The 11,844-nt window shown below is 48.9% G+C and overlaps 1 protein-coding gene across 1 annotated transcript in view; it reads left to right on the top strand.

Annotated features, from left to right (window-relative positions):
- Positions 1–10,249: 10,249 nt before the first annotated feature.
- The window catches only part of SULT4A1 (sulfotransferase family 4A member 1), a 34,446-nt gene continuing 32,851 nt past the window's right edge, over positions 10,250–11,844 (top strand). Inside the window, exon 1 of the mRNA XM_036864673.1 lies at positions 10,250–10,466. Within this exon, the coding sequence (XP_036720568.1) occupies positions 10,298–10,466 (169 nt within the window). The 5' untranslated portion in view covers positions 10,250–10,297. The remainder of the gene's footprint in view (positions 10,467–11,844) is intronic.

Below are 11,844 nucleotides of genomic sequence, written 5' to 3'. Positions count from 1 at the left end.
TCTACGTCATTCTAGAAACCTTGACCTCTGACTTCCTCTGGGTCCATCGGCCAGGAACCCCTGACTGGAGACGAGAGGGTAGGAGGAGAGAGAGAGGGATTAAAAACTTCTCAGAATCCCAGCTGCATGTGCTTCTGCTGGGGTTCCAAAGGCCCCTGGATGCCACCACACAGCGCTCCCCGCCCCTCGTTCCTCAGGGAGGGTTGAGGGGGGGCAGTGCCTCCAGCCCCGCCCCGCCCCCTCCCCCTCTCGGGCACCGAGGATGCTGGGGCACCACACCGCCTCGGGCCTCTCCTAGAAGTGGCTGCTGTTCCTGTCCTCAGAGCAGAGCCCACACTGCGCCCCTGGCCTGGCCCCGTAGAGACACTCAGCCCGAGGAGGGGTGGGGAGGGCGGAGAAAGGGAGGCGGGTGTGAGAGAAAAAGGAGCAAAGAGGTAAATATGTGAGCAAAAGACATATTCATCCATTCATTTGACTTACACTTAATGAGTTATAGGCTCTGGGGACACAGCTGTAAACAAAACTGACCTTCTGGTTTGGGTGCAAGAGCAGATGCTAAACAGCAAATGGGAAAATGTGAAAATAAGATCGTCCCGAGGAGTGGCAGTGCTGTGAGGAGACAGGAGGCTGAGGATGACGGTGGGGAGGTTTTCCGGAGGAGCAACATGGGACCAGGTGGTCTGGGAAGGCTTCTCTGAGGAGGTGGTACTTGAGGTGAGACCTGAGATGAGAAGTGAGAGCTGGGGAAGAGCTTTGCGAGCAGAGGGAACAGCAAGGGCCAAGAGGGAACAGCAAGGGCCAAGAGGGAACAGCAAGGGCCAAGAGGGAACAGCAAGGGCCAAGGCCCTGGGTTGAGAATGAAGTTGGTCTGTTCAAGAAACCGAGCAGCCAGTGTGGCTGGACCATGAGAGTGACGGGGTGCACTGTGGGTGGAGCGTGGAGGGCACCGTCGCCGTGGTAAGGGGTTTGGATTGGGCATCACTGGAGGGTCGAGAGCAGAGAAGCGAAAAGGTGAGTGAAGAGTGAGTGGCGTCCAGGAGGGCCTGGGGATGGGGGTGGGGGTGAAAGGGAGAGGAGAGGGACAGAGAGTGAGGGCCTGCAGGAGGGTCTCCAGCTCCCAACCCATCTCCACGAGCCGAGGGGGCTGAGTTGGCCTTTGCCCCCTCTTGCTGCCCCCTCCTGCATGGGGGCAGGCACAGATACGAACCCCTGCAGCAGGAAGGGGGCTATCCTCCCTTGAGTCAGGTAATCTCCAGGCCCTGGTGGTCCTCTCTGACCAGAGCTGGGATGCTCTGTCCCCACTCCCACGTTCTGGGCTTGGGATTTCCTCTGCCAATGGAGAGGGAGGCCTGGCCACGTGGGTCTCCAGATTAAGGATTTAGAGGCTCAGGAGGCCTCTGAGAATATTCTTGCTCCCTTGTCCTTTGTCCCCATCAAGGACACAGCCCTCTATTCCCATGGGCATCAGGCCTCCCCTCATTACCCCCTCTTTCTTCAGTTCTTTGGGGCTTGCCCTAGGGCCATCTTTGTCCCCATTGCTTTGTTTTGTGTCTTAGATGGGGAGAGAGAATCCCGCCTTCCTCTCCATCATCTTCCTTCACTCAGCTGCATGTTGTTAAATGTTTCTGGCTTACTTGGCTGAATATCTCAGTTACTTATAATAGTCTGAGAACTTCTCTTTGGTCTTTATTATTTGTGGCTCATGTGTCAAGGTGATCTATTCTCAGCTTGATAATTGCAGAGACTTTTCACAAGCATAGCTCATGGTACTTCACAGTTCAAACGTACTTTCCTGCTTTCTCTTTTATATAGCTCTTAGACGTTGTCTCATGCGGCTTTCCCCCATTGATCCCAGCTCTGCACTCTGAGCCCATGGACCCTGCCTGCTCCCTCTGCCTGGGGGCAGCCTGGCAGGGATGGAAGGGTGGTGACCTGGTCACTCTGAGGCTGTTCTTCCCCATGGAGAACAGCCCATGCCTTACAACCACTCCTCAGGGACATCCGCAACCCAGGCATGCTGCTCAGTAAGCTCCAGCCCCTTGTTTGTCCAAGCCCCTCTAGGCACATGGGGTCCAGCCCTGCCCTCAATATGATATGACCAGCACCGGGCCTGAATTGCCTTTCACCTCCCACCTCCTGGTCACTGCACCCTATTAATGTGGCCTCAGAATGAATGAGCTTGGTTTGAGCAACCCCTGTGGATTTCACAGAGCCACCATCCACCAACAGTGCCTTGCTCTCCCTTTAGCCTAAAGATGGTTCAGCTGACAAAGCAGACAGCCCAGGAGCTGATCCAGGTCAGAGCTCCCTGATTTGTTACCTTTACAGCCTCCTGACACAGCCCTGAGGTGTTACAGAGCAGAGGAGGGATCCTGGGTTCTGAATTCAGGTCGACTCAGGTTTGAATCCCATCTCTGCAACTTAGCATTGATGTGACCTAGGGAAATCCCCTTACCTGTCAGAGCCTCAGTTTCCCCCTGTATAAAATGGACACAACAGCACCTACCTCATGGAATATTTACTTGCGGAAATTAAACGCTCCTTGCAGACTACATCGTATGGTAGGCATTGCTGCTCAGAAAGGGAGAGCAGGGAGTGACAGTGCATTAGCTACATTTCTGCTTTGTGTTAGGCATCAGACTAGGAGGACCACTGGGCCCCCTTGGTGCCTCATACTGACCCTGGGTGGGGGATAGTCCAGACAAAAGTCAGGGGAGCTGAGATGGGGGCCAGGACCTTTATGATGTCAGATCCCTCCTGGACCCTGCACCATGATGTCCCAACATGTGTGCTAAAGTCATGGGGCCACCACCCTCCTCTTTCTCCTGGGGTCCCAGCCAAGGACCTCTCAGGGCCCTGGGGCTCTGGTAGAGCCGTGTGGCTCCATTCTTGAGCCACGTTTCTGGGCTGGCTGCAAGCCCCCCGCCCTGGCTTTCTGAATGCCAATTGTCTGCAGTGTGTGTCCTGATGCCTGAGGCAGATCTCTGCCCCGAGGAGCTCACATGCCTCTATTGCTATTGCTATGTCTGTGGAGGTAATAGGGAATCTAACCCTCACACGTGCACACCACTTACAGTTTTCAAAGCCAATCATCTCAGTTAATTCTCACAGCAACTCTGGGAGGTAAGCATTATTCTCCCCCATTTTATGGGTGAGGAAACCGAGGCACAGAGAGGTTATGTGCATTGGTAAGTGGTAGAGCTGGAAATGTCCAAGTGTGTGCTCCAGACAGCAGAAAGATCCCTGGAGTGTCACAGCTTCATTGTGCACCTGCTCTACGATGCTGGGCGAGTTCTCTCCTCGATCAATTCCTCATTTCTTTGTCTTTAAAATCACTAGTTGGTTTCTAAGGGGCCTCCAGCTCTGCTCTGAGCCCATCACATAGATAGTTAATACCACTGTGGCCAGAGGGAGGAGAGATGATTCCAGGAGGGGATTAGCCACAGAGGAATAGGTTTCTGAACTGGGTCTTTATGGAAGCCTAGAATTTAGATTGGCAGAAAGCCATTCCAGGAGTGGGGACTGCAGATGCAGAGGCAGGTTGGAGGTAGCAAGTTAAACACACAAGGAATCTGAGGCTCAGAGTTGTGACGTGCCTTGTCCCAGGTCCCACAGCAAGTCAGTGGTAGAGCTAGCATTCAAGCCCAGGTCAGGCTGTGGTTCCATCCTGTCTGCACACTAGAATGCTGGGTAGAAATATTGATGCTCAGGACTCTTCTGCAGAAATTCTGATCTTGAACTAGACCTGTCGGGGCAGGAGTGTGGTTGGAGCTTGTAGTCCCTGGGCACTGGTGTCCTCAGGGGCCATCCTGTGGGTATGACCACCTGCCTGAGCCAGTACCCTATGACTCAGACTTCCTTAATGTCACCTGTGGCAAGCAAGCTGGTATGTGCCAGTCTGTGTCTGGGGTCACGTGATGCTCGTGGGTGACCTCTGCCCCAGCACTAAATCCTGGCTACGTTAGGCATCCACAGATACCTCAAACCCTCTGAGCTTAGCATCCCACCCATAAATCTGAGAATGTACACTAACTGGATATTTGGTGATGTTAAGGAATAACCATTGCTTTTTAGTTGTGTTAATGTACTGGGAATGTGTTTTCAAAGAGTTCTTATCCTTTAGAGATCTGTGTCAAAATGTTTGTGAAAGAAGTGATATAATACATGAGTTGCTTCAAAATAATCTGAGTGGGGAGGGGTGGGTGAGAGCTGATGAAACCTGAGTTGGTAACAGTTGACAGTGGGTGATGGGTACACATTGATACAGAAGTTCATCATAATATACTCTTTAATTTTGTATATGTTTGACATTTCCTTAATAAAAGAGAATGCAACCTTAAAGATTTGATAGTACATACAAATAGGAAAATATGCATCAAGATAGAACATAAAACAAAGCACAACCAGGGCCCCTGGGTGTTGTGGCTACCCAGAGCGCCAGATTGGGAGGGCGTTAGGATCTGGTGAGCTGTGCGCTTTCAGCACCGCGGACAGCGACCGGCGCCGGCTACCCTGCCTCTTTGCAGCCTTAGGGACCTCAGAGGGCAGAGAACTTCCAGATCCATATTACTTAGGAAGAGTCTCTGCAGGACAAAAGACTATCCAGCCTCTTACATACCCCCAGATATGGGGCGTTCACTACCCACGGGGAAGACCAGGCGTTGGTGGACGGTTTTGGCTCATAAGAAGCTTCTGTTCCCTGCTCTTTAAGGATACCTTTGTCAAAAATGAATCAATCATATATATGTGTGTCTATTTCTGGGCTCTCCATCCTTCCATTTATTTATGTCTATGCTTATGCCAATCCCACACTGTCTTGATTTATAGTTTTGAGGTAAATAGCTTTATAGTAAGTCTTGAAATCAGGTAGTGTGGTAGTGTGAGCCTTCCAACTTTGCTATTCTTTTTCAAAGTAGTTTTGACTATTCTAATTATTTTGCTTTTCCATATAGATTTTAGAACCAGCTTGTTAATTTCTACAAAAAAGCCCATTGGGACTTTGCTTGGGATTGCATAGACTCTATACATGAATTTTGAGAGGAACAGGCATCTTAACGATGTTGAGCCTTCCAATTGATGAACAGGGTATATGTCTCCATTTCTTTAGGTTTTCTTTAATTTATCTCATCAGTGTTTTGCAGCTTCTGTTATACAAATCTTGCACGTTTTCTTAGATTTATTCCCAAGCACTTAATGTTTTTTGATGCTATTGCAAATGGTATTTTTTAAAATTTCAATTTTCAATTGTTTGTTGCTAGTATGTAAAAATAGAATTGATTTTTGTTTGTTGGCCTTGTGTCTTATGAGCTTGCTAAACTTATTTATTCACTCTAGTAGCTTTTTTTGTAGCGTTCTCAGGGTTTTCTACATTAACAGAGGTTTTTCTTTAGATTTCTATTCTGAAAAAATTAAACCCAAAGAAAAGGTACAAGAAGTAATACAACTGTGGTAGGCAGAATAAAACCTCCCCCCACCAAAATATGTCCATGTCCCAATGCCCAGAACCTATGAATATGTTATATGTCAAAGGGAATTAAGGTTGCAGATGGCATTAAGGTTGCTAATCAGCTGACTTTAAAATAGATTATCCTGGATTACTTATTGGGTAGACCTAATATAATTATAAGGGACCTTAAAAGTGGAAGAGGTACGCAGAAGGAGAGTCAGTATCAGAGTAATATGATGTGAGAAAGACTAAACCCGGCATTTATGGCCTTGAAGATGGAGGAAGGGACTGACCATGAGCCAAGGAAGTGGGTGGCCTCTAGCGGCTGGAAAAGGCAAGAAACTGGCTTCATCCCTAGAGCCTCCAGAAAGGAATGGCGCTTTGCCGACACCTTGATTTAGCATAGTGACACGTGCATTAGATGTATGACCTACATAGAACCGTAAGATAATAATTCGTGTTGTTTTAAGCCACTCAGTTTGTGGTAATTCATTACAGCAGTAATAGAAAACTAATACAACAATGAAATTATACCATCACCTACATTCACCAACTGTGGCATCTGCCACATTTTCCTTCTCTCTCAATGTATATACACATGCACTCACATAGTGTCATAATTGGTTTTTTTTGTTTTTGGCGGAACCGTTTGAAAATAATTTGCAGACATAATTCTACACTCCCAAATACTTCAGCATGTAACCCCCAAGAAAAAGAACATTCTTTTACATACCCACAGTACAGTTTTAAACTCATGAAATTTAAATTAATACAATATTACCAGCTAATATAGAGTCCATATTCATATGTTGAAAATTGTCCCAGGAACGTCCTTGTCAATTATCTTTAGTGTCCTTTTATCTAGAACAGTTCTTTCAACTTTTTTTTTTTTTGTCTTTCATGACATTGACATTTTTGAAGAGTACTGGTCAGTTGTTTTACAGATTGTCCCTTGGCTTAGGTCTTGTATTTTGTCCTCATTATTAGATTCAGGATATGAACTTTTGTTGGGAAAACCACATAAGTGATTCTGTGTCCTTCTCAGTACATCATATCAGGAGACACAGGTGTCAGTTTGCCATGCAAACTGGTGATGTTAATTTTGATCATTTGGTTAAGGTGGTGTCTGCCAGATTTCTTCTCTATAAAGTTATCCTTTTTCCTTTGTAATTGATAAGTAATATGTGGGTAGATGCACTGAGACTGGAAAGATACATTTTCCCGGACGATTCTTCACCCATTGATGGTTTTCACTTCACATGATATACTTATCTGATTCATTATTATTATTATGGCTGCAAAATGGTGATTTTATAACTCCATCATTCCTTCTATATTTCTTAGTTGCCATTTTACTGGAAGGAAGACCTTTTTCTTTTTTCCTCATTCATTCATTTGTTTTTCTTAGTTTCAGTATGGAAGTTCTTTTTTCCCACTGTTCCTTTCCTAATTCATTTTAACATATACCCATTAAAAATATTTTTTTTTAGCTTAAATGCATATATGCATACACAAAGTAAATTGTTATTTAGGTATAAAGTACATACACAAATCTTGTGTACGCCTCAATAATTTTTTTACATGTACAACTATATAGGACATAATTTGCAGGTCCCAGTGCAAGATTAAAATGTAGGGCCATTAATGTAATGGCATTAAAATTACTAAAATATAAAACTTTTTGCTTTCTTCCACAATCTCTCAGCCTGTCATGGTGTTTTTAATTTTCTATTTAATGCCACTCTCTCCAAAACCGGGGTACTCATGGGGTACCTGCAGACCTTCACAGGAGCCTGGGGGAGCCAGCCCATGACTTCCAGAGCAGCCCATCGGCTGTCCATGTCCTCCTGTCAGCTGTGGGGCTGAGGCATCTTGCCCTGGCTGGGAGCGAAGACCTCAAGCCAGGCATCACCCCTTCCCACTGGCCTGATGTCCCAAGGGAACTGCAACATCCCCACCAGCGAAATGGATACCTGAATTGACGGTGGGAGAGAGGCTCATCTTTGTTGATTCATCCACCAAATGTACTGCGGTGCCGCCAGTTTAGGACAGAGAAGACAGGGATGGTTTCTATCATGCCCCACTCTGAGATGCCATGGGGTGTCAGCATCAGACCTGACCCTCTTGGTGCTGGCCCCAAGTCCCCATGGTCACAGGGTTGGGACACTAGAGAACAGAGGAGTGGGCAGTCAAGACCTTGGAAGGCAGCAGGAGGTGGGACCTCCCATGAGCCAAGGCTCCAAGCCCCCAGCACATGCCTCATTGTCCGTCAGACTTCACTTATAAGCACAGTTCCAAGATAAAATTATTAAGAATTTTAAGATGCTGACCACACACAGAGCATTCACCCCAAGTGCAGGGCCCTTCTGACGCCCCTGGTTGCATGACCATGAAGCAGACCCTGTGTCTGCATCTGTATCTATATCCACATCTATATTCATCTATACTTATGCCTGTATCACCTTGTGGCTATCACTGAGAGCAAGATATAATATTTCCAATACTCTGGAGGGTACTCTTGTGTCTATTCCCAGTCAACCCCCTCCCGCTGCCCCAAATTAAACACTTTTCTGACCTCTGACCGTAGATTAGTTTTGTTTGTCCTTGAATTGTATATGAATGGAATCATATAACATATTGCCTTTTGTGTTTGGCTTCTTTTGCTCATCATTTTGACTGTGAAATTCACCTGTGTTGTTGCATATACCAGTAATTCTTTTTTCAAATCACTGTGCAGTAAGAATTCCATTGTATGAATATATCACAATTTATCCAGTCTAATGTTGATGGACATTTGAATTGTTTCCAATTCTTGTCTAACATGTGCAAAGTGCTCCTAATTTGATCTTTCAAACTAGCTCCTGTGTTCTTTTGACCTATTCCCATCATTTTTAACAGTTTCTTATTATTTTCTTTTGCCCCAAAAGATATTTTAGGCTCATCTTGTACTTTCTTTGCCCAGCTGTGGAATTAGTCTTTTCTCCAAGAAACCCTGGTTCCTTTTGGTGGCAAGTATTTAGAAACCAAGATTTGGACACTGACTGTGCCTAGTATTGCTGGAATACAGAACCTCAAGGCCTTTTCAGCAAAGATAAGAAATAGATAGTTTTTCAAATAATAAATTCATGTCACTACCTTAGATCCCAATCTAAAATGACAGGGTTCTTCCTTGCTTTTCCATAGTGAGAACCTCATCTGAAACATCAGCGTATTCATTCGCTCAATTCCTCTAGCCTTTGGCTACCTGTCTTTGTGCCATTACCTAATTGTTCTTAACAATGTCTTGGTGCTTGGAATCTTCTCTTTCATTTTTGTAAAGACAATCCTCGGGACTTCACTGGCGGTCCAGTGGTTAGGGCTCCGCGCTTCCACTGCAGGGGGCACGGGTGAGTTAATGCTCTCCTTGTTCTCTCCATCCACCGTGTACATGTGGCCCACGCCTCTCAGCCCACGTGTGTGGCTCCCTTTCCAGACTGCAAGTGTCTCAGTCCAGGGGAAGAAGAGAGAGAGCAAGTAGGTCCTGTCCACCTGGTCTGCTCTGGATTCTTGCTGGTGTAGTTTTCTCTGTCCTCTCAACTACAGTACCTAAGGGTAGAGATTATTGTTCCCTTTTCAAAGCCAGGGACACTGAACCTCAGAGAATTAGACCAGGACATTATCATTTTCATCTTTGTGTTTCCCTAGGCATACAGTTGGTGCTTAATACAGGCACACCTCAGAGATATTGCAGGAATGGTTCAGACCACTGCAATGAGGTGAATATTGCAATAAAGCTAGTCACACGAATTATGTTTACACTGTACTGTAGTCTATTAAATGTGCAATAGCATAATTTCCTATAAAAAAAGAATGTACGACTTAATTAACAAATACTATATTGCTAAAAATTGCTAACCATCATTTGACAATGCAGCGTTGTCACAACGTTCAATTTGTAAAAACAGAACATCTGCAAAACACAATAAAATTAGGTATGCCTGCGTCTGTTTCTTGAGTGAATGGATGAGGTGTTGTACTAAAGCCTCTATAGAATCCTATTGTTCTCAAAATGTGGTCTGCATAAGAAGTACTTTTTAAATGCAGATTTGCGGGGCACTATCCCAAGAGCCTTGGATATCCCGAGGTCTGAGGCTTGGCCCTGGGAATCTGCAATTAACAGCCCCCTTTCTGCCCTCAGGATATTGTGAAGCATGTTATTCACAGCTCCCATTAGGATCTGAAATGATGTCGGTTGTTCACAAATGTAAGCTCCAAGAGGGCTAGGCTTTTGCCAGTCTCACTGGTCGGAAACCTCGACCAGAGTCTGGTACAGATCGGATGTTCCCTATTTGTTGAATAAATGAATTAATCTTTAAGGTCACTTCTAGCTGGAGTATTTCTGTGTCGAACGCTTGCTGAATGACGGAGTCACTAGGTTGGTGAATGTACGCGTGATGGAGGTGATGCGGACGGAGGGCTGGGAGGAGGACAGCGGACAGAGGTCTTGGTCGGCCCTCGGGGCGGGTGGGTGGCGGCTGCCGGGTGTGGGGTGGGTCGGGCCCGGAGGCCCCACTACGGCAAGTCTGCGGAGGGTAGCCGGCGCGCGTCGGGCGGGGCCATGACGTCATAACCCGCGGAGCGCAGCTTCCACGCCGCTTGGGCGCCGCGGCGTCGTGACGTCACGGCCACGGAGTGCCTTCGCCAGCGCCGGTTGGGGCGGGGCGCGGGCCGGGCGGCGCCGTGACGTCACGCCTGCAGAGCGCCGCGCGGCGGCTGGGGGTGGCGGGCGCGGGCGCGGGCGCGGGTGAGGGGCGCGGGCCGGGAGCGGGCGGCGCGGCTGCGGGGCCGGGCGGTGGCGGCGGCGGCGGCGGCATGGCGGAGAGCGAGGCCGAGACCCCCAGCACGCCGGGCGAGTTCGAGAGCAAGTACTTCGAGTTCCACGGCGTGCGGCTACCGCCCTTCTGCCGCGGGAAGATGGAGGAGATCGCCAACTTCCCGGTGCGGCCCAGCGACGTGTGGATCGTCACCTACCCCAAGTCCGGTGAGCCCCGGGCAGACCCCGCCCGGCTCTGCGGCGCGCCCGCGTAGACGATGCGCCAGCGCCGGGGGCTTCCCGTCGGGGGCGCAGGGCGAGGGCGCGGTGCCCAGAACCCGACCGGGCGGGGTGGGGGGTGGTCGGCCCGCGTTTAGGGAAACCAGCCTTTGGAGGTGGGCCCCCGGTGTCCATGGCCAGCTAGCGTCCCGTGGGGATGGAGCCAGTTTGGCAGGAGCTGCCAGGAGGATAGGCCCAGGCCCACCACCCTTCCCTGCTTCCCCTCCCGTTGTCCAGCTGGCTGTGTGACCTTGGACAGTCCACTTAACCTCTCTGTTCCTGGGCCCGGTTCAGCCTTTGATGAGTGCAGAGAGTCCTGGTGGGTATCTGGGGAAGGGAATAAAACGGGCATCAGGGCTGTGTGCGTCCCTCATTTCCTGCGTGGGTACCGGGTGGGGGATGGGACTGGCCGTGCCCGGAATGCGTGCCTGCTGTGTTCCCCTGTTTCAGGGCCGCCTCCATCACCCTGGTGTCGGGCAGGACCCAGGGCATTCACATTTCCTAGCATTAACTGATGTCATTTTCATGACAACCGTGTAAGGTAGAGGTGATCATCCCCACTTTACAGTCTAGGCACTGAGGCTCAGAGAGGGGAAGTTGCTTGCCCAAGGTCACACAGCTGATGAGTGGCAGAGCGGAGATTTAAAGCCAGGCTGGTCTGTGCCCAGGACCTGATATAAGATATGATCGTGTAGTGCCTTCTGAGGTTTGTAGGGAAAAGAAGCAGCTTTCCTGTTTGAACGCTCCTGCGGGTTTCGATTGCTGCCGCTGAATGGGAGAGGCAGGGAGACGCCTGAATCCAGACGGTGCAGTGCGTCTGACGCCTGGTGTGGAGGGTGGCAGCCTGGAGGTCGTGTTGGAGGAGCAGGGTGGTAGGTTGCTGGAAGAGCTGTACACTTGGCTGTCCCAGCTGTGCAGGGTCCCAGACACCCGAGGAGTAGGCCCGGTCCTCCGAGGAGGTTGGAGAAGGGGCTGTCGGTGGAGGGTGGGGAAAAGTCTGGAGGTGCTGCTGAGCCATCCTTGGGAGGAAGGAAAGGAAGGAGGTGTGGGGATTCAGAATTGGTCAGATTTTAGAGCCACAGATACCATTCCTACATGTAAGACCCCCCCTCCCCCACCCAGCTGGGTGTGGTGGGGCTGTACTTTGGACCCTCACGTTAAGTGGGATCAGTAAAGACTAAAAATTGCCTCACGTCAGTTTAGGGCAGGGCTTGCCTCCATATGAATTGTGAAAAACTTGGTTTGGGGCGCCCTTGAGGATTTCGGAATTGCAGTTGAGCAGTTGTGGCTCTGTGTTCTCCCTCCATTTCATGGCGAGGAGATGGAG

Source organism: Balaenoptera musculus, chromosome 10 (genome assembly GCF_009873245.2).
Source record: "Balaenoptera musculus isolate JJ_BM4_2016_0621 chromosome 10, mBalMus1.pri.v3, whole genome shotgun sequence".
Classification (NCBI taxonomy): Eukaryota; Metazoa; Chordata; class Mammalia; order Artiodactyla; family Balaenopteridae; genus Balaenoptera; species Balaenoptera musculus.
The sequence above is the reverse complement of the archived record's forward strand: the minus strand, read 5'-3'. Positions and strand labels throughout refer to the sequence as shown.